Source organism: Coturnix japonica, chromosome 27, assembly GCF_001577835.2.
Source record: "Coturnix japonica isolate 7356 chromosome 27, Coturnix japonica 2.1, whole genome shotgun sequence".
Classification (NCBI taxonomy): domain Eukaryota; kingdom Metazoa; phylum Chordata; class Aves; order Galliformes; family Phasianidae; genus Coturnix; species Coturnix japonica.
Window position 1 is genome coordinate 2,763,748 of NC_029542.1, and position 18,146 is coordinate 2,781,893.

Below are 18,146 nucleotides of genomic sequence, written 5' to 3' on the forward strand. Positions count from 1 at the left end.
CCTTCTCCAAAATCTCCTACTTAATTTGACATAAAGTTGCTTTTTTAATTCAGTTTTTATTTCTTTTTCAATGCAGTGGAAGCATTGAACTCAAGAAATGGACTAAACCAGAAGCAGAAAAGCAATTGGGGTGCTCAGAATGTCCTGCGCTGATCAGACATTGCTCTTGCATGCGTGTATGGATGCAGTGGTTGCTCTGTATATTCCATTTTCATTTGTGTTGCTCTTTGTACTGCATTATTGATTTGGGAGGGATTCAGACTGTTGATAGAAAGGAAAAAAAAAAATAGGTCAGGAATGATGTCTATAAGAACAGAAAGAGAGGATTCTTCTTCCTTAGGAAACCACATAACAAAGCTGTTGTGAACCTGCATGAAAGTGCCATTAATTTATGCACACAGCTTAAAAATTCCTGAAAGGAAAATGCTTTTCCAGTGTAGAGTTTGAATTCTTTCTTTATTACCCTCCAGGTGAGCGTGGTACAGGACTCTGTAAATATCTCTGGCCAGAACACTATGAACATGGTGAAGGTACCGGAGTGTCGCTTGGCAGATGAGCTGGGAGGACTCTGGGAGAACTCTCGCTTCACAGATTGCTGCCTGTGTGTCGCAGGCCAGGAGTTCCAGGCTCACAAAGCCATCCTAGCAGGTCAGTATTGTGTTGGATGGGCATTAGCAGGATGGGGGACAACAATAGCAAGTGAAATACTGTGATATTGAGGTGTTCTTTTGTATTACTCCTTTAAAGGAGGTTTCTGCAGTTCTTTTGACTGCAGAGCTGTAGTAAAAGACTGTTTTGTGAACTGCTGCAGGAAGACATATCTATTCCTTTTTTAATTGCCTGCTTTTTTCGCACAAAGAGGATGTTAGGAGGTGTCTTTTGTGTCTGTAGTGTACTATAATATATCCTTAAAGCCATCTATAAGGAGGAGTTACTGAATTACCAGAGTATTTTCTTACCAAATCATGAAAGATACCTTACTGCCTGTGTACCCTTCTGGCCTTGTTTGAATGGCCTCGTGACATCCCTGCATACCCATCCTCAGAGCATGAAGCTAAACTGCCCACATGACATGATGTCACGATCTATACGCTTCACCAGCTGTACTCAGCTTGCTCTGTCTGCTATGGGATTTTTACTGCATTAAGTAGCAGGACAGTTGTGGAGGTGGTGGCAGACCATGCTTATCTCCTCCTGAAGAACAAAAGGCTTCTCTCTAACTATGTTTTCTTTGCCCCCCTGCTGTAGCCCGTTCCCCGGTTTTCAGCGCCATGTTTGAGCATGAGATGGAAGAGAGTAAAAAGGTGAGTTCCTTAAGGAAGGAGAACTTTAACAGCTGGATGAATAGCACTCTCTGGTCAACTCTTAACATCTCTGGTCAGATAAATTTCTTAGGTGGCATTTGTGCTTACTGTCTCTTCTTTAACTCTCTCACATTAGATGTAGGTCTCTGGTTCAGCTGTCCTGAAGTGAGAAGGAAGGGATCAAGGAGGCAATTGTTACCTGTGTTACTGTGGGGAAAGAGTTTAGGGTGGGACAAGGAGTAGATGATGTGCAATACTCAGAATTCTTCTTATTCCATCCATTTCCTTTTTTCTTTTAGTTGTCATGTTCTGAATAGTTTGTAGCAAATCTCCGAATACTAAAAGATTTTGGGTACAACCTTTAACATCTTGTCAGAATTTTAACAAGCTTCATTTTTTCCCATACAGAATCGGGTTGAAATCAACGATGTGGAACCTGAAGTTTTTAAGGAAATGATGTGCTTTATTTACACGGGGAAGGCACCAAATCTTGACAAAATGGCTGATGACTTGCTGGCAGCAGCTGACAAGGTACAGTTGGGATTTACGGCTGCTCAGAGAACAAGCAATGACATGTGCCTTGCTTTATTCAGAGCTCCTTGATTCCTGTAGCAAGCTTTTCATGTGATCATTGTGGTTGGGCAGTTTTCTTTGAAACTGTAATATCAGCTGGTTGTGGCTTATAAGTAAACTTGAACGTAGTATAGATATATTTAAGATACTTAGATATATAGCTGTGTATCATCAGGTATAACGACCAGGAATATTAGTCTCTACTGCTCATTTATAAGAAAGCATTGCTATTCAACATAAGCTATAAGAGCTGGGAGTGAGAAGAAAAATACATTTTTTTAATAATTTTTTTTTACATGTTTGGTACCAAATCTCAAAAGCTCTGCTGTGTCTTGGCAAACAGGGTCTATTGCTTTTGGTCTGGCTGGTATCAGCAGCTTCAAGAGATGCTTTAAAGTGATGCATAGCCAAGAGTGGGAAGGTCCTGTTGTTTATTTTCTTTTTGCAGTGGCAGTCCCTGCTGGTTGTGGAGACAAGGGGTGCACTGGAGGAAGCCCTGGTGCCCTAAGCTGTAATGGTTTTGCAGGCTCCTTGCAGGGGAGGTTCCAGGGATGCTGTGACTGAAGGCTGCTGGTAGACCCATGGTAGCAGGCACAGTGCCTTGCCAGCCATTCAACCTCTGCCTCTTTCCCTTTGCAGCACCAAGGATGGAAGAGAGTGCTGTGCTGGCCAGCGAGCCATATTAACCAATGACAATTCATAATATATAACAAAAATTTTATTTCCTTTTTTTTTTTTTTTTTTTTTTCCTCTTAAAAGCAAACTTAATGCTGGTGAAAGATGCCAGTTTGACAGCACTGGAGACTAAGTTCTGAATTTATTCATCAAACAGGTTCAGCACGGGTAGCAGCAGTGCAAGCTCCCCCACACTGCCCCTCCATTGTGCCTCAACTCTGACCTGGAGGGACCACCTCTGGGGGTGAGAGCGTAGTTCACTCTCCGTGCTTCTTCAGTCCTTGGATTCTTTTGTGGGTTCTAGATAGGGTGGTGGATTTTAAGATGTGGATGCATGTAACCTTCTTCCACGCAAACCACTGCACAGCCATTACATTCCCTGTCGCTATGGACCTGGGCTTCATCAGAAATGTTGATTTAAAGGTGAAATGCTCCGTGTGCTGTTATTGGGCCACTGCAACTAGAATTAAAATGGGAAATAACGCAGGCAGGCAGGTTCTTGGCTCGATTATTGTAATTGCCACATATTTTATTCAATATTTAAAGAGTATTGACTGGGAGATCACATACCATCTTTAACTGAGACAAGCGTGAGCAAGAAGCAGTACATTAACGCTGGAGTAGGCTTTAACTTTGAATTTCTTGGCTTTTAATGTAGGTTTTCTTTCTTTTAAACTCATTGTGCATCTTTTAAAAGCAGAAATAAAAAAAAATATATCCTTTAAGAAAGCACATAAAGCATGTAATATTTACTCAAGAGACTGAAACAGCTTCTTCTGAGTTCTTCCTACCTCTCAGGGAAAATAAGTAATTAGACCAAAACCAAAACAAAACACGTCTTCTAAACCCAGGAGATACTATTTCAGCCTCTGGAGTAGGAATGCTATTAGGTAAGGCTTTTTTTTTTTTCTTTTCTTTTTCTTTAGTGTAATTAAAGATGGGAATGGGGAAATCTCAGTACCTGAGAAACCAGAATGGCTACTTTTGCCCAAATATATAATTAGAAATTGAGATATTCCTAGTGAAAACCAAAATAAAAATTGTACATGCAGAGAAGAGGATATTCAGTTTGCAAAGGGAATAGTTTAAGCTTTGTCGACTGCATTTTAGGCTACTGACAGACAGTAAGATAATGGTTTGCCCCTTCTTTGGAATTGTTTTAGTTATAGATACAGACGAAGTAAATTTGATTTGCCTACTCAGATGTTCCAATGGGAGCAAATTGTCCTGGTTATGAGTGCCATGCCTCAACTGACGTAACTATTATTGCTGGGACTTAAGTGAAAGATGTTTTTATGATTTAAAATGATTCATTTAAATTTAATAGTAACAGAATGAAGGTCTCAATAAGAATATAAAAATTAATAAATGCTTATGGTGCTTATCATATGGCAGGCTCTCAGTCGTCATGCAGAGGATCTGGTTCCCAGCTCTCTCTTCAGGTTGGCAGACCAGTCCTTACAAACCTGGTATCTTTTTGGGCTGTGGCAACACACAGTGAAGAACATGCATTTGTATACCCTGCCATCTTGAAGTCATCCAGAAATACCTTACAAACAGTATGAAGGGTATTCCCAAATGCATTCCTCTCTCAAATAAAAAATGTTGTCATGGGATTGAGACTATTCAGAAGTACTGTGTTTCATCCAAAGAACAGCAGCAAGCTCTGTAATCAAACCACACATACCAAGACTTTCACAAGTCTCAGTCTCTTAGTGCCCACCTATAATATTTTTAAAGGCTGGGGTTTGAAGTTTAGCCTTTGTTTCTTGACAACAAGTAGCTTCTAGTTTTCTGACTATAGACCTTTTTGAAGATCTTGGGTGTATCTGCTTGTTTCAATACCAACTAAAGTGCTGCAGAAAACTGTGTGTGACATTTATTAGGAGGTATTCTTCTTCTATGCATCTCCTTTGGATTTCTCAAATAATTGATCTAACCCAGAGCTGTGGATGGGGAGGGAAAATTTGGGGAAATGCACCACCAAATGGTGTAAATGCTTCAGTTGAGAATGTGAAGTTAGACTAAGGCTTTTGCTATCGCTTTACAGACAAGCTGTGATGTTTTGTTTCCAGATGGATAGCCATAAGAAGTCAAGGGCATTTGTGTAGTGTTTTAGTATTAAACTAGGAACATGTACTTGAGCAAGGTTGGTCATAAATTGCAGAACATTAATGGCAAAGGAACTGAGTGTAAGCTGCCTGAACATCACTGGAGCACCTATGGAGCATTCAGTATTAGGTCCCCTCTGAATCTGAAGAATAACTGTCATAAAGTGAGGGTGAGATTTGGTGTTAGCATTTTGTACTTTGAAGTCACTGAGGCAGCATTTCAGATCACCTTTAATACTTACTCATTTCAAAGCATGAACACAGCACCAGTAAACCAGTAACACAAGAAGCCTGGGATGAGAATGATGGTGGGTATGCTTCTTCCCCATTGCTTTCCTCAGGGCGGGTGCATATTGCTTCTCCTTTTTTGCTGATCACTACTTCTTTGAGTACAGTTCAGATCCATATAATAAAGTGAAGAAGCCTGTTTAGCACTGTAGTTTGTTACTGAAGAGTAATGGAGCACAAGTAGAACTTCAGGCTGAATAGATGGTTGTTGTAATTGTGCTTTGGCTTGTGTTTTGCAGTATGCTCTGGAACGTCTGAAGGTGATGTGTGAGGATGCACTGTGCAGTAACCTGTCTGTGGAAAATGCAGCTGAGATCCTCATTCTGGCTGACTTACATAGTGCTGATCAACTGAAAACTCAAGCAGTGGATTTCATTAATTAGTAAGTTTATTCTTGTTTTGACATGCGACCATTCAAGAACAATCATGTGCAGAGGAGATTCTACTCATTTTCTAGTACTTTATGTATCGATTGAAAATACTGTTTGCTCAGGGGTCAGAGTAGATGAGTGTTGTGTTCCTACTGTCATCCTCTCAGGATCAGGTCTGTTTGCAAGTTGAAGGACTGTCCAGCATACAGTCTTAAATCAGAACACTAAAAATATTGAGGATCTTAAGCATGTGGAAAATACAATTGTTATCCTTTTTGGCCTCAGTCAGTAACTTCATGTTTATTTTCTTATTTCTAGTCATGCTTCTGATGTCATGGAGACGTCAGGCTGGAAGTCGATGGTAGTATCACATCCTCACTTGGTGGCTGAGGCGTATCGCTCTCTGGCCTCTGCACAGTGTCCCTTTCTGGGACCTCCACGTAAGCGACTGAAGCAATCCTAAGATCCCATCTGTCACAACACCACGCGTTTTTCTGGAAGCAGCATCAGCTGTTGCTGCTCAAACCTTGACCACCAGGTAGACAGCGAAATCTGTGGAGCTTATACTCTGTTGTTGGGGGGAAGAGACTGCTTCGTGACACCCAGACTTTTTAAAACAGCACCAAGGAACTTGGGGAAAGGGGGGAGGGTGGGCCTGGGGCTCTGGGGCTGTTCAACCTAATGAATCCCTGTCGCTGCATTGTCTGTGTGTTCCCTTCGACTTGGCTGAGTCAATTAAGGGTTTGGTTTAGGTACCGATCCATGTCAGAATAAACCCAGCAGTGGTACTGGGGGGAAAAAACAACATCTCTGCGTCTGGCAGCACAGAACAAACCGTCAGATGCCTGGAGCAAGAGGACGTTTTAGTTTTGGAGAGAGCATTGGGAGGTTAAAAAGAATTTCCAGTGAGGTTCTGGAAAGGAAGTAACCTGAATGGAGCTCCAGTAGTATTTATATAAAAAAAAAAAGAGAATTTAAGTCCTTCCAGCTGAGCTAAAAACTGGACGTTTGTGTAACTCCTTATTGCCATCCAGCAACAAGAAGATCAGTTTCTCTGTTAGTAGCACTTGTATGTTAATTGCAAAAAAAGAAAAAAAAGAAAAAAAAAGAAGAAAAAAAAAAACAACCCACCTTTTATAAAATGACAGGTTGAAGTGAAAGGGGACTGAGAGACTGTGTGTTCTGGAGGATGTGAATAGACCGAAGGCAGCCCTTGGCAAGTCTGTATCGGTTTTGAAAGGACTGGAATATCCTTGATTTGGAGCGTGCTGTCTGATAAGAACAACGGTTACTGTTTTTAGATATCGTGGAAAATGTTTTTTTGGCATTTTTCCCTGCTTTATTTCCCTCCTCCCTCTTTTTTAAGAAAAAGGAGAAATTTTATCGTTCATGATTGCTGCGTCACAAGTCCCTGTCCTGAGTTGCTAAATGATTCTTAACAACTGTTTGTACCTGACTTGCCGACTGTATAGGAGCCAGTCCTATTCCTTTCTATTAGTCACTCTTCTTACAAGGAAGAAGTTTCAAAATAGCTGTAAACTTTTTTTTTTTCTTTTTTTGAAAATATAAATAATTACTATTTTGTACTGCGTCGTATCTGGTGTTTCTTTTTGTTTTTGCTTCGGTTTGAAAAACTTCTCAGCTTAAAAACCAGCTCCCGAAAGATGCACTTTCACTTTACTGCTGTGTCCTGACAGTGCTGTGCTGTTCCTGGAACTCAGATGGGACTTTGTAAGGATGATTGCAGTACAAAATTGTTTTATTTCTCATAGTGGGTGTTACCGCAATACTAGACAAATTGGTTTTAATAGCAGCCGTGAAGCTGACTCGTAGTCCAAACCTTTTACCTGGACTTAAATGTGGGAAAGGGGAGTGGTACAATAAGCCATCTGTTTTATAACATTAAGGAGCAGTGCGGGATGTCTTGGTTGGAAAGACACCATCCATTTATGTCATCATTAGTCCCAGATATCCAGGGAGGTTAGATTGAAATACGTGGTGTCATGGCAGTGGCAAATTGATCTGACCTTAAGATGGTCAGGTAGGGCACGTAATGGATTACAGGGAGTAACTCTGTGTTGTCTAGAAAACAGATTAGATATCAGTTGTCTCTGACTTTTCATTCTATTGTCATACTTCTCTTACAGCATTTGTCCCTTGTGTGAAGGAGAGCTCCATTCATACGTTCACGTGTTTAACTGCCATCTATTTTTATCAGATGGTGACTCATGAGAGGGTCCCTGCCCTTTTTGAGCTCCCCCACTGAGACTTTCATCACAAACATACACAACCATCTGTATAGTAAAGCCTTCCTTCGTCTTGATTCACAAATTCCCCTATTGCATCTATTCCTTCAACTCTTCTAATTCCTTTTATATTGAATTTAGCTTGCATTTCCTTCTAGGTAAGCAAAGCATTTAGTCATTAAGAGATGCTCCCCACCACCCTGTCAGAACTTAGGCCGGCATTTCTAGCTTATAATTACATGCAGACATGAAAAGTTCATTGCCAGGTAACTGCGGAGTTATCTGTGTGCTTCAGTGATGCCTAATTACACCGCAGTCACTGAATTGTTTACTGAAATATCCAAACCTACTGGAAGAGACCTTTCCTTCTGGCTGTGTCACTGACCAGCTGTTTGAGGAGTGTCTCTGCCGTAGCCTTTCCCTAAGAAACAGACCTGCCTGGAAGAAAGTAAATGGCCGTTGACATTGTGTGTCCTCAGCCTTTTTTGAGGGAGGTGTTTACAGGAAGGCAGTGCAGATTTGGCAGCCAGCTCTGGAGGATGGAGAGATACCTGCAGGAAAACGATCTGTTCACAGGCTTGTCTATCCCAGCCCTTCCTGCAGAGCCAGGTGCATTTCCAGAATACACTGGCATGGAAGGTCTGTGATATAAGATACATGGAGGGTTCAACTTACCTCCAGTTGCAGGTGAATTAATGATATATTTGTCAACTTTGCTTTTTTTGTTGTTTGTTTTTTTGTTTTGTTTTTGTGGTGTTTTTTTTTTAATTGTAAATGATACAGCTGAAGCCATCTGGTTATAACAACATCAGAGATGGAGCATACTGTTCATAAACCTCCCACTGACATCCTCCCCTCCCCAGATCTGAAATGTAATTCAAGTTAACTCACAATCTGTGGCGTGTGTTGTTACAGCGGAGATGTCCATGCCAGTTGAACAGTTGGAGATTTGAGTCCCACGAGGAGATGGCGTATTTATCAGAACGGTGTTTTGGGGAGAGATTTTTGTTGGATCTTCTGATCTGCAGCACTGCTAGCACAGGTCCAGATTCAGAATTTAGGCTGAGCCCTCCGTTTGTGCTTGTAATTCTTCCCCCTTCTCAAGGGTGTTACAGGGAGTCGTTTCATCCCTATGTGCTGCCTTTCATGTGCTTCCTTCTCCCTATTATCTCCTTGCTCCTGCTTCCTCGGTTTGCTTTTGTGCTGACCTACAAGGGCTGCAGCCTTCATCTGGGACTGGGGAAGAGAGACAAGAAGGAGAAATGCCTCAATGAATCCCTTGACCTCCTCCAGCAGCAGTGGGATGTACGGCTGCCCTACACCCAGAAGCAGTCAGCTCTCTCTCTGAGGGATCCAAACACCAAATATTTTTCACTTACCAAAAGATTTCATTCTGGCTGCCCCCTTGGGCTTTGTTATTACAGAGTCACATTCTATTGAGCTATTTTTCTTATTGTGTGAGTTTTTTCCAGATGAAAGGAAACAGCTTGTCTGCTTATGAGCAGAACAAACAGCAGAGTGGGGAGAGCTGCTGCGCTTTGAAACTCTCTCTTGCTTTGTTCTGGTTCTCAAACTGCTGTTAAGGACACAATGCCATCTCTCTCCTCTTTTTTTTTTAATTTTTTTTCTTAGTTTGCACTTCCATGAAGGAGCCAAAAAGGTGTTTTTTGGGGTTGGGTTTTTTTAGCTTCATTTCTGAAGGTTTCTCAACTTCCGTACGATTTATTTTGCAGAAGGGTTTTTGCTGAGATGGTTCCCTTCAGTCAGCTCAGGCTGTGCGGTTTGTCCTTCTCTCAGGGCTGGGATCTGACTTGTGAAATCACTTAATTCACTTATTTTTTTAACAACCTGTTTGTTTGTTTATCTAATAGGAAGATATTTAATTATACAAGGTGTCTCTTTTTTACCCCCCTCCCAGACCTGCTGGCCGCTTGGATATTTGGCTGCAATTTTGGCCACATGCTGCAGCAAGCAGAGCCTTGGCAATCCCAGTGTCTTGCGTGTGTTTGGCTATTGGAGCAGGAGAGCAGCAGCTTGAATTGCACAGAAAACAGGCAAAACACAAAAGGGGTGTGAATTGAAGAACGATTACAGTGAGACCTGCAAGGTCTTTAGATAATATATGTAATAAAGCAGGAACGGGACAGCAGAGGAGGTGGCCTTTACACCCAGTGGAAGGGTTTTTGGGTACGATGCAGTCAGCCCAAATGTTGACTCATTTTCCTTCAGTTTAAGGTTTGGGTTTTGCCTCTTGCTCCTACTTGATGCATTAGGCTCTGTCGCTAAGACTGAATTATTAAAGTCGCTTGAGGAACTGCGTTAATTGATGGGGCAAGTTGGGAAGGGGTGGGGAGAGGGTTGCAATTATTCCATCAGATTGTGAAAAATCGCAGGCAGGAGCGGTATGAAATGTAGGCCTCCCTTTTGAATAATTTAAAAGCCTCAATGGCCAAAATAAAGAGAGGCTGATGGTGGATGATGAACTGGGTGGGAACAGCCCTTCAGGAGAGAAGTGGCATCCCATGTTCTGATGGAGTATTTAATCTGGAGCATTACTTTGAGATTTGCCATCGGGAAACAGAGTAAGGATGGGAAGTTGGCCACTGGGGAGCAGTGTTGGGGATGAATGCCCTTGAACCACACTGCTAACAATGCTTCTGAAACAGAGGTTGTGCAGCGGGGGGGTAACAGAATGGAGAAACAAAACCCCTTTCAAACTGTAGTTGTATTTATAGTGGCAAATACGGGCGTTATCCCTGAGCATTTGGAGCCATGAGCAAAGTGCTTGGCCAGGCTGAGGAGCTGGGTGTGCTGGAGGGCAGCATCTGTGCATGGTAGGGCTGCAAAGCCTCTCTTTGCTGTGCTGCTTTTCTGTGCATAATATGAAGCAGTATAAACCTTAAGGTCGTTGCATCTCATAGCTGGGGCGTTCTGGGTTGTTTTTTGCTCCCATTTATTTTGACCTGATGGTGGGACAGCGAGGTGTTGGGTGTTTCTTTTTGTATTGAGGGTTCCCTGCTGCTGACTCTGTTGCTTGCTGCATTGCAGTTTGAGCCCTCACTTCCTTTCTCTCCTGCTAACTTTTCTCGCTCCTCTAGGCAGGTGGTGCTGGCAGAATTATTGCTGATGGCTGAATTTTTGCCAACCAACAAAACGCTCAACAAAAATAGCAGAAGAGGATGTGGGATTTTGTTGTTAGTGGGAGTGCTGTGGCTCCATCACACGTTGGATCTCACCCTTCTGCCCTACAGCACGGACACGGCAAACTTGGGCAAGATATGCATGGAATTGTAGAATGGTTGGGTTTGAAGAGATGCTAAATATCATCCAGTTCCACTCTCCCTGCCATGACCTGGCTGCCCACCAGCAGCTTAAACCAGCCCAAAACCTCACACCTTTGCTATTTTTTTTGCTTCTCGGTATCTTCCCAGAATTGTTTTTTGCTTTATAATAGCCAAGTCTCAGAGCACAGCTTTGCCATTCTTAGGTCCCATCATTGGCAGTCTCAGCAGACAGCTGTGCCCAGAGTGGCTCTTTGTGTTGTCAGTAGGGGACACTTAGGGATGCTTACATTGCCACTCCCTCTGCTCATTCTGTTCTTGGCAATGGATTCGTGGACAGGGAGCTGCCAAGAGGAGATTGGGCCAGCACCTTGTTTTCAAAGGTTTACAGCACGTCTACAGCATCCAATAATGTCACATCTTGTGGTCAGAGAGTTTTAAGCAATTTGAAGCTCGGCTTCTACCTGTTTTCCTTGTTTCAGCCCTGAAATAGAAAGAGAAGATGACAAGAAAGCCAAGCCCACCCTTTGGCTCATAAAAATGTCAATGTGGAATTGTCTTCTGAGATCTGCTGATGTTCTCGTGGTCCAGCCCTCTTCCAACCAGGTGAATGAGGATGTTTCTTCTATCAGCACCTACTAACCTGGACTTTATCACTGTTTTCAGACCAAACGCAGACTCCTAATTGATCCCCAGCCATTGTTTTAGTCTTCAGTGGTTTATTTATCATAGAATCCCAGAAGAGCTCAGGGTGGAAGAGACCTCAAACATCAAATAATTCCAACCCTGGATGATTTATGCAGGGCTTTTCTCAAGACAATCACTCTGAATGGAACCAGAAGAAATAATGTGGCCCATCCTTGTGTGCCAAGACAAGATTAATTGGTTTTCAATCACATTCAGACCGATTTGCTGCCTTTACTTCTGGAAAGTAGGTTACAATCCGTAAAGCAAAAATACCTGGAACTTTTTAGGTGACTTGCTATAGTTTGAGATGGACATCACAGGTTATGATGCAGGTGTCCCCTTTCCAGGCCATTCACTTGGATCTGTTGCCACTTCAGATCTTGTTTCTGTTTGGTTTTGATTCATTAAGGATCTATAGGGCAGCATTTCCAAAGCTGTTGATAAAATTCATCCTTGTTTAGGGGTAAGGAGTGGTAGATTGCATCTTTAGCATTACCACTTCTTTATAAACATAGGGTACAAGTGATAGCTGCTCAGCAGACCTTTCACTTGTGTACACTTTTTAAAGCCCTATTATAATAGGTGATTAAAGTATACTAATTGAATTAAGTTCCCATCTGTCTGAGTTCAGCAAGCCAGCAAGTCTGTTAATTAAGATATCATGTTTGCTATAACGGAGGCTGCAAACACAGAGCTGGCCACCAATGGGATAAGCAAATATCTGACTTCATGCCAAAGTGCAGAGCATCCAGTGGGCTAAAGGGGTCAGAACAAAGTGTGCAAGGTAAGCAAGGCTTTCTTGTGGGTTAACGATAACTGCAAGAATATAGCTGGGAAAAAGTGCCAACATGGGTTGGCTGCAAAGATTTTTTGAGCACTCGGAGGCAGACAGCAGCAATAGCAACTGAAAGAGACTGAACATCGGGTAGCTCAGCAGCTGGCTGCAGTCTCGGTGGGACGATGCCTAATATCAGAGACAAGAAGAGAGAACACAGCAGTTAAAATGAGTATCTTAAGGCTGCAATTTCAAGGAGCTGATAAACCACCAGTGTATCCTGCAGCTGACGTGCAGCACTGCAGGCTCCAGGCTGCTCCGCCGTGAGCCGTCTCTGTGCTGTTATGATCTGCCAGCCCGACGTGTGGGTCCCACTGAGGAGCTTCTTTTAGACGCCGTATGTTCACTGCTCTCATTGTGGGACTGCAGTTTTCTGAACAAGACATAAAAATTGAAGGGCCTCTCCACCTGGAACTGAGGGTTTCCTTCTCATTAGGATCACTGGTGCCCATCTCTGTGCAGAACCCTTCTCAGGTGATAAATCCAGCCAAGGCGCCCACCAAAATCCTATTATTGCTGGTAATTGTCTTAATTTCTTCCAGTAGCTTCAGTGTAATGAAACACCCTGTGCTAGGAGGAAATCTGGGAGGACAACAATGCATGTGGATGTAGGTACCTGCGTGCAGCTGAGGATGGGGCTGTGCTGGTGGTGCACAGGTACCCATGGGACTGGTTTGAATGGGGACTGTTGTAGGGACAGGAGGAGGTGGTCATCTCCTGCATGACCCTGATGAGGACCAGGGGGTTCATCTGTTTTAGAGCAGTCTGGTTTATTGGCTGCTTGTGAAGGTATTTGCCATAATGGATGAATGGGACAATAGCACATGAAGAAGACTGCATCCCTGCTGAGCTTTCAAGAGGAGCGTGCACCCCTGGGGGCTCCATGCATGGAGGGGGATCAGGATGCATTTGGTTTCCAGCAGGTTTTGCAGACAGGATGACTGCTGACCCAGGATGAAGCCAGCGGGGCTGCACTGATGCTCCAGGCTCATGTCCTTGTTGGTGCGATGCTTTGAGGCAGCAGCAGAAGGTAATTTTTATCCCTTATGGGAAAACTTCCCAACGAGGAGGTTGGATGAAAGCGGGCGCTCCTCGGTGTGGTTTGAAAGCAAAGAGACATCTGCCACGGCTCAGCAAAGCCTGGCAGGTGGAAAAATGCGCCAGCCCCCTCCTCCTACACATCTCTTGCATGTCACAGCCGTGGGCTCCTGGCTGCTGTCCCAACATGTGGTGCCATAACAGTGTCCCCTGCCCTATTCCATGGTGGTATTTCCCCCTAAAAGACAGCACCGATCTCTGGGAGCCGGGAGGATTGTGCAGCTTGAGAGCACACGAGTCAAAACTGAATTATTTAGCATATTTTTAGTGCAAGCAGGTGTGGGGTTTGAAGCTGTCTGAGTTGGGAATTCTCTGCAGAAGAGTTGGGGGTCTGGTGGGATTTCAGAGCGCCGGACAAGTTTTTTCCATTCCTATCTTTTTGCTGCCTCTTGACAGCCTTTCCCCCTCCTTTTTTTATGTGGTTCTCCTTTCTGTCTGGATTCTCCTTCCCTCTCTTCTATTTTACTTCCCCCTCCTGCTGCATTTGGATGCTTCACCTGGTGCAGCACCGACCCGGTGACGCTCCGTGCCCGCTCCCATGGGGCTGACAGCACAGAGCCGGGTGCCAATTCAGCTGGAAACGCATCCACCTGAAAGGCTGGGAGGGAAGGAGAAGGAGGGAAAGGGGGGGGGCTGTCTTTTGCTTTTTATAATGTGAAATCACACAGCATGGAGGTGGCTCAGAATGGTCTCAGATTGTAATATCCCCTGAAAATCTCATCTCCCCGCTGTTTGGTTCACCCATTCAGGAGCACGGTCTGCTCAGCTCCCTCTCACCCATGTGTTCCTGCAGCCTTGGTGCTGGGTAAGACCCTTATGGTGGGGGTCTGGGGGGGGGGTCTCAAGGCTGCAGCCCTGTTCTGCTGTTGGGGCAGCAGCTGCCAGTTCCCCGCACGCAGAAGCTGTGATGATGGCAGCATCCCTCACACTGAGATCTGTACAACCCAAACGAACTTGAACGATCCGTACGGTTCTTAAACGGGGATATTTATATTTTAACAGAAATCACTGTTTCTGCTCAGAGCTGGGTGTGATGTAACAGGGCATGAGGGGAATGCCTGGCCGTGCTGGCAGCAAGTTTGCTGCACGGAGGGGAGCAGAGGGGAAGGGGTTACTGCATCTCCCTCCTCTTTGGGCACAAGCCTTTGGGGAGGCAACCATTTGGGCAGCAGATGGGTGAGCTGATAGGGCTTGGAAACCTCTCAGGCAAAAGGAAATCCTTCCTCCCCACCCGGAGGCTCAGCCCTGGTGCTGCAGAACAGCGAGTCCCAGGGGAGCACAGTGCCATGCTCCTCCAGCACTTGGCCGGGTGCCTCCGTTGATGCTTTCAGGTAGGAAGAGCTGCATTTCGGAGTGCTTTTCTCACCCCCCTCCCCCCAACCAGCTTGGCACAAGCTCCCTTTGGGCAGGAGAACACCGTGGATGTGAGAGCCATTGGTTGTGCAATGTGACATTACTGCGCAGCTCAGCATCCTGCCCAGAGAGCAGCACACTCTGCCATTAATTGGAGAGAAAACAATCAGAGACCTGCTGCTCCTGGAGTTTGTTGAAAGCGCAGGAAGACGGGGAGATGTTGGTGTTTATGAAGCAGCAGCTGGTGCTCAGCTCTGGCAGGGGAGCGTGAGGAGGAGGAGGAGGGAAGGGAGGAGGGAAGCGGCTCTATTTGGGTTCAGAGCCTAATTGGCAAAACTGTAATAATTCTTAGATCAAATAGATGACGCGCTCAGCCCACTTGCATTTTTAGGTTTCTGCGTGTAATAGCAAGTCATAACACTGGGGATTTCGTGAATAATCATTCTTGCTCACCTCCCTTTCCAGGGAAGGATTTCCAACACGCTTCCCCAAAAGGCAAACAAATATTATCTGTAAAGGAGCATGATAAGACAGGAGACAAAAGGCTGGAATGACTTGGTTAGGTTTATTGGAAGGTCCAATAGGGTGTATGTCCAGGAATTTGGATTGTTGACCCCTTTGGCTGTGCCACATGGAGGATGGGGAATATATATATATATATAGCAGAGCATGTGGTGACAAAGAGACATCGAGGGGGCTCAGGACCAGGACTCCCATGCTGCCCCATGTCCAACCCCATGCAGTGACATCCCTGTACCACTGGCTCTTCCCCTACAGTCATCGGATGCTGGTGATGACAGCAGCAGATCCCTCGCTTTTAAGCACAGAGGAGTGTGTGGCAGGAGGAGTGGCAGCAGTAATGCGTCCAGGAGCTGCTGTGGCTATTGAAATGGGGGATTATGAGCATAAAGGCTTGGCTGACTCACTAGACCTCATTAAAATCTAATAATCTCTATAAAGATGCAGCGTTGGGCATCTGCAGCCCCAGCTCCGAGGAGCTGAAGCTCTGTGAGGATGCTAATAGCTGCTAGATAGTTTGGGCATGGAACTGTATTTATTTGTGTAGAGAAAGCACTTAGGATTCCCTCCACCAGGCAGAGCTTCAGTGGTTGCATTCAGGAACAGAAGGGCCGGGTTTGTCCCATCACACCTTTGGCTCAGCAGTAATTCTGTTTGCCTTTAAATCCATTTTGGAAATACTTCTTTCTGTGTTTGCTTGTGAAGTCTGGAAATAGTGGGGTGTGTTTCCCAGTAGTCACCCTGTTGTGTGTTAACTTAGATTTGGTATCACCAACCTAAGAACTTCCTGAAAGAAAACCTGAGCCAGAACATGACCATCATCAACTGGAAATGGAGTAACCAAGGGGCTCTCCATTTATTATTTTATTATTATATTTATCCTCCAATTATTGCCATATTCTGGTCCTCCATCACCTTCACGCCTTTAAGCAAGTTCTCCCATTAAGTAGGACGCTGTGACCGTAACTCTTGGTGGCTCATTAATTAGCACAGAGGGTTTATGAACATCCTTCCTCCTTGTTTGGCCCATGTGTATGGACCTTCTTTCCCTTGATTGATGCCTTGAAGCTGTCATAGCATTGAGATGGATCCAGTGGTGCCACCCTGGCAGTGAATGGTGCCTTCCTGTGAGCTCTGTCCTTTCTGAAATCCCAGTCATGCATTAACATATTATGAAGGTGATTGCTAGCAATGTGAGTCACGGGCTGCCGCTGCTTTTTGGATATGGTACATAGAGAATGGCAGAGAGACAACGTCTGATGGACTGAGAGATGGCAAAAGGCAGAGAGAACTGCAAAGGCTTGGATTTGAGGTTGATTGCTCCTAATTATATTTCAAGATATAGGGGAAAATTAACAGAGGAGCACTTGGACTGTGAGCAGAACTGCAGAAAATGAACCTGATGGGGGAATTACTCAAATATTAACCAGTTTTAAGGGAGGTGGTGGAAGAATCAGCGCTATAGTCTTGAAACCAGAGGAGATGGGAGCCCCTGGGGTGGGCACTGAGTGTCTCAGCATCACATCCTGATGCTCTCCTGCCTCATCCCAGCACTGGGCAGCCCTAATGAGTGTAATTAACGGCTGCTGATGGACTTTGCCATTAGGGTGGTGTATTCTGGGAAGATGGTTTTGGAATGTGCTGGAGCAGAAGTTAATATGGCCGGGAGAGTTGTGAAACTTAAATTAGGAGGATTTTATAAGGAAGAGGAAGAAGTATTAACAAACTAAAGAGAGCTAATTACTGGAGATGGAGAACGTTTGCTGTGTAGTTGTAGATGACAGCAGTCTGTAGTTCCCATTGGGGCCATTCCTGCTTTGGAGACAAAGACATCGCCCGTCCGCTGGGTTATCAGAGATGATAAGGAGCCGCGTTTCATACACAGAGATGGGCTCTAATTGCAAAACTGCTGCGGATGCTTCTGTGGCACTTGGTTGAACTCTGGAGTCACGGAGGGTTTTTGAAGTCTGCTTTCAGCAGTCATTACATGCAGCTCTTTGTAATGAAGTTTGCAACCCAAGAAACTTCGTTTGGACAAATTTCAGCTCTCTTCCCTCCTCCAGAAAAAAAAAAGAATAAATCCATTTAATGTTCATCTGTTAACAGATGATAGAAATTCAGCCTTGGTGGGGTCTGCCTCCACTCGAGGAGCAGGCACAGCTCTTGGGCGAGGGTAGATGTGGCACTTGGGGTTGGACTTGGGCAACTCAGAACTCTTTCCTACCCTCACAACTCAATCCCTGTCCACAAGCAGCAGCCACAAGCCATCCCCAAGGAGAGATGTTATAGGAGCGGAGCTCTCTGTGCACTGCACAGGTTTGGGGTGCACGATTTCCCCTTCCATTGTTTGCCCTCCAAGCTCAGTAAAATCCTTTTCTGAGAGCAGGTTGTGACTCCGCTAGCAGGAATCCTCTTCTCCCAACCCAGAATAATGGCCCGTCCTGGTCTCCTAGTAACTGCGCTGCCACATCACTTTTGACAATGGTGCATCCTTTGTAGCCTGTTTTTCTGTTCCTGCTGTCTGCTCTGTTTCTTCAAATGGCAATTGTCTGAAATTTCTCCAAATGGGCAACTTTTGTGTGTTGAGGCTTTGTTTGTTTTGTCTGTGCCTTTCTGCAGCCCTTCCTTGCAGCATAAGGAACACGCTTTGGTGAGATGGCTTTTCTCCCCCCTCCCCAAATGCTCATCCTGTTATTTTCTGAAACCGCTCTCTCAAAGCATTTGAAACTTTTTGTTCTCCGTGTAAAAGTCCTCTCATTGATTATTGCACTAAAAGGCTTTCTTTGCTCGATGTGTTTTGGAACT

At 44.6% G+C, this 18,146-nt stretch overlaps 1 protein-coding gene and 1 long non-coding RNA gene across 4 annotated transcripts in view; both read left to right on the forward strand.

Annotated features, from left to right (window-relative positions):
* The window catches only part of SPOP (speckle type BTB/POZ protein), a 21,588-nt gene extending 15,168 nt beyond the window's left edge, over positions 1-6,420 (forward strand). For all 3 annotated transcript variants that reach the window (XM_015885698.2, XM_015885697.2, XM_015885699.2), the window contains exons 6-10: positions 471-648; positions 1,249-1,304; positions 1,713-1,835; positions 5,191-5,333; positions 5,641-6,420. In XM_015885698.2, the coding sequence (XP_015741184.1) occupies positions 471-648; positions 1,249-1,304; positions 1,713-1,835; positions 5,191-5,333; positions 5,641-5,785 (645 nt within the window). In that variant the 3' untranslated portion in view covers positions 5,786-6,420. The remainder of the gene's footprint in view (positions 1-470; positions 649-1,248; positions 1,305-1,712; positions 1,836-5,190; positions 5,334-5,640) is intronic.
* Positions 6,421-9,943: 3,523 nt separating this feature from the next.
* LOC107325264 overlaps positions 9,944-18,146 on the forward strand; it is a 29,540-nt gene continuing 21,337 nt past the window's right edge. Inside the window, exon 1 of the long non-coding RNA XR_004309704.1 lies at positions 9,944-14,800. This is a non-coding gene — a long non-coding RNA (uncharacterized LOC107325264). The remainder of the gene's footprint in view (positions 14,801-18,146) is intronic.